This window comes from Grammomys surdaster, unplaced genomic scaffold, assembly GCF_004785775.1.
Source record: "Grammomys surdaster isolate TR1022 unplaced genomic scaffold, NIH_TR_1.0 373, whole genome shotgun sequence".
NCBI classification, from domain to species: Eukaryota; Metazoa; Chordata; class Mammalia; order Rodentia; family Muridae; genus Grammomys; species Grammomys surdaster.
In genome coordinates, this window is record NW_021604792.1 from 10519024 (window position 1) to 10522539 (window position 3516).

The 3516-nt window shown below is 34.2% G+C and overlaps 1 protein-coding gene across 1 annotated transcript in view; it reads left to right on the forward strand.

The window, feature by feature from the left end:
* Positions 1–432: 432 nt before the first annotated feature.
* LOC114632435 (killer cell lectin-like receptor 5) overlaps positions 433–3516 on the forward strand; it is a 19699-nt gene continuing 16615 nt past the window's right edge. The window contains exons 1-2 of the mRNA XM_028780936.1: positions 433–562; positions 1842–2004. Of these exons, the coding sequence (XP_028636769.1) occupies positions 1851–2004 (154 nt within the window). The 5' untranslated portion in view covers positions 433–562; positions 1842–1850. The remainder of the gene's footprint in view (positions 563–1841; positions 2005–3516) is intronic.

Below are 3516 nucleotides of genomic sequence, written 5' to 3' on the forward strand. Positions count from 1 at the left end.
ATAGTAAATACAATAAAATTCAAAATAAGAATTTAAAAAAAAAAAAAGCTAGAAGAGTGTGAAGGAAGATTTTACCAATGGAAATGTGAGTTCTTTAAAGACATTCCTAATACATACTTCAAGCTGCTATTAGCATAATTCAAAATCTGGAAGTAACTTAAAAAATACTAAGACAAAATTTCCAACAGCCTATTTCAAAACTAGAAGAAGAGCAGTTTCAGTCTCTCTTTTTCATATAGGTTTGGCTAAGGGCACTGCTCTCTCTGCAAGAGTATTTATCTACTTCATCTTCAAATATCAATTATGGACATTTATTTGGCAGCATCTGGCCCCAAATGTTACTTTTCTACTTGCTCTCAGACTCAGCTTTCATTAAGCAATTTCCTCTTTTCACTTTGGTAAGAGGAGGAGCAAATATCATGAGGTTGATTATCACTTGTGGTAATTTAGTTCTGCCTTTCCTCTTGGAGCCTCTTAGGGGATACAGACCAGTAAACGCCAACTTTTCCTCCAACTGGGAGATCATTCCCTCCAAGACAATCATCTCTGAGAAGAGACACAGGTAACAATAATTCCTTTTATTTATTCATCAAATGATCAAATGTACTCTAGAGAACTTCATATGGTGTGACATGAGAGTGGGATTGATGGAGAAGCCCTGTTGGTTGTGTGAGATCAGGATAATTCTGGCAGCATGTGAAAACTGTCATTCTGCCCTGGTTATTTTCTTTCAGAGTATGCTGGGACTTATGCTGTATTCTAAGAAATTAAGGTAGAGGGATCTCTGGAATTCATTACTCTTTAACTGGGTTAAATGTTTATATATTATTCATCTGAAAGATGTTATAACTGGAGCCTGGTAAGATGGGTCAATGTGTAAAAGTATTTGCTACACAAGCCTGATCTAATACTTGAGTCTGATCCCTGGAACCAACATGAAGGTAGAGTAAAAGAACTCACTTTGTAAAGTTGTCTTCTGGACACATGTACCTTGGCTCAGCTAGCTCCAACGGAAGATCAGTAATAATAAATAAAAGTTATAAAAAGAATTCTGTAATGGAAGGATTCATTTTTTAAGAAATAAGGCAAAAGGTGAATCACCTCAGAAATTTTCATAACTTAAAAATCTAGATAAAAATGTTATAATGTACAGCTTGTTGTCTTTGATATCTGCTGGCTCTCATTACAGTAGGATATTTTCTGGTTGAATCCACTTCTCTGGTCCAACCATATAGAAGAATGTGTAGACTATGGCTTGGTGGAGAGATTGGACATCTCAGCTGATAAGAGCTTCAACATAAGAGATATTTATGTGTTTGAATCACCTGCAGTGCTAACCTTTAAATAGACTTTTTTTATGTCTTGGAAATACTGAGATTCATGTATAAATAAAAACCTGAAAGAACACTTAATATTCATGTGTTTATCAAAATGTGTAAATAAATTAAAATAATATTTTTTTATTTCTAAAACTTTGACTCTTTGTTATTTGAACAGATTGTTTAAAAGTCTTTCAATGATATTCAGTGGTATCAATTTTACTTAACATTTTTATATGCTTAATATTTTGAACAAAGAGGTTGTATAATATTATAATGAATTATTAGTATACTTTTAATTCTGTCCATATTTCCTAAAAATAATTGCTATGATGAATAAAAATACAAACAACTTTAACACAAATGTGCAAAGTGTTCTTACTTGTAATGGAAATACTTGTCAGTTCATATCAGGGTACTTGGATCATTAAGTGAGTTAGTCAGACCCCACCCTTTCCCAACCCTCTGTATCATTGGATTCAGGTACCTTCCTAAAGGTGGACATTTTAACTTTTTCCTTAGAAATTACTCATGAACACATTTATCAATGAACATACACCACGTACTCTGAAGATGAGTGAGCAGGAGGTCACTTTTTCAACTGTGAGATTTCATAAGAGGTCAGGGTTGCAGAACCATGTGAGGCGTGAAGAGACTCAAGTGCCCAGAGAACCTGGTCACAGAGGTAAGCCTTTTAATTGTCTAAAATCACATTATTTGATGCATTTTAACCCTTTAACAATTTAAAAATATCCTACTTGCTTTTATTAAAATTATCAGGTTCTATTTAATCTGAGCTTGTTTATTCACAAAGGTAAGATGGAAGACAAATGTATTTGTTGGAGGACAATCATGTACAAATTTGTTCAAAATTTGGTTAAATAAGTAAAGCAATCAAATTTTAAAATTAAAAAATATAAAAAAATATATAACCCTACTTCTACTTTTTAGTCACTATCTGGGAACAGAAGAAACCATATAGGGAGATTAGAACAATAGGAATCTGTAAGAAAAGAATTTCTTGAGACTCAAAAAAATGAGAAACCTTAAGGAGGTTTTTTTACTATTTTGTTTCGTCAAGAAGAGTTCTGTTAAATTTAAAACTAACAAACAAATTAGGGTCTGAAAATACATGAAATATTCTAGAGACCCAAATCCTATGGAAATGAAGTTTATTCACTAGAAACAATACTTTCACTTTCAAAGAAAGTGTTTTAAGTGTCATAAATATCCCCAAAATCTAATTCAACAAAGCAACAACAATTTTCCATCAGAAGAGGTAGTCTCCTCCTGAGAATACAGTTGCAAAGGAAGGAAGAGGGAATGAAAGAGGGGAATTAGTATAGCCCAGTATGAGTTCCAGAAAATGTCAATGAATAATTTTGTTTATTAATGAAAAAGAGAAAAATCTCATATTTTATTCTCTTTTATTAAAAGTTACTCTGTACACCCTGTCTCATCTTTGCTACAATCTGAGATCTCTTTCTTTTTGATTTAGTGGCAATCAGAGTTATGGGTTTCAGATTCCAAATGTTTTATACTCAAAAATGTTTACTATTATATAGAGCAAAGTCACAATTACAGGGAAGAAGAGGTAGTTCAACGATAGGCCCTTTCAAGAGTGCGGATGTATACAGATCAGATCCAGAGCAGGATTGGGTCCTTACCAGTTCTCAAGTACATCCATCCCAATTTCTTTCCTCTCCATCCTCAGTTATCTCTCTTGTTGGACTGCATGCTCCAGTTTGATATTTTGTACTTGGATTTTATCTATGCCTCCAGTGCTTTCTGTAGAATGTACTTCATTTCCTGTAGAACTGGGCGAAGGCACATGCGCACCATGTAGCTTTTTCTAGGTTGAGCCAGGAGAATTCACAGTATAAGGCCAAGGCTGAAATAAGTTCAAAATTTTGTGAAAGTTCACACATGTAAGAATATTGTAGTGGGTGCATTATTCATAGAGATCAACATCACATTTTCAGTAACTTTGTATCATCAACTTTTCAAAATTTCTCCTTGTTTCCATGCTAGACAAAATTGAATTAGTATTTAGATGTGCTATTTTCATGGTGATAATTTTCTCTTCCTTCCTTCCTTCCTTCCTTCCTTCCTTCCTTCCTTCCTTCCTTCCTTCCTCCCTCCCTCCCTCCCTCCCTCCCTCCCTCCCTCCCTCCCTCCCTTCCTTCCTTCCTTTCTT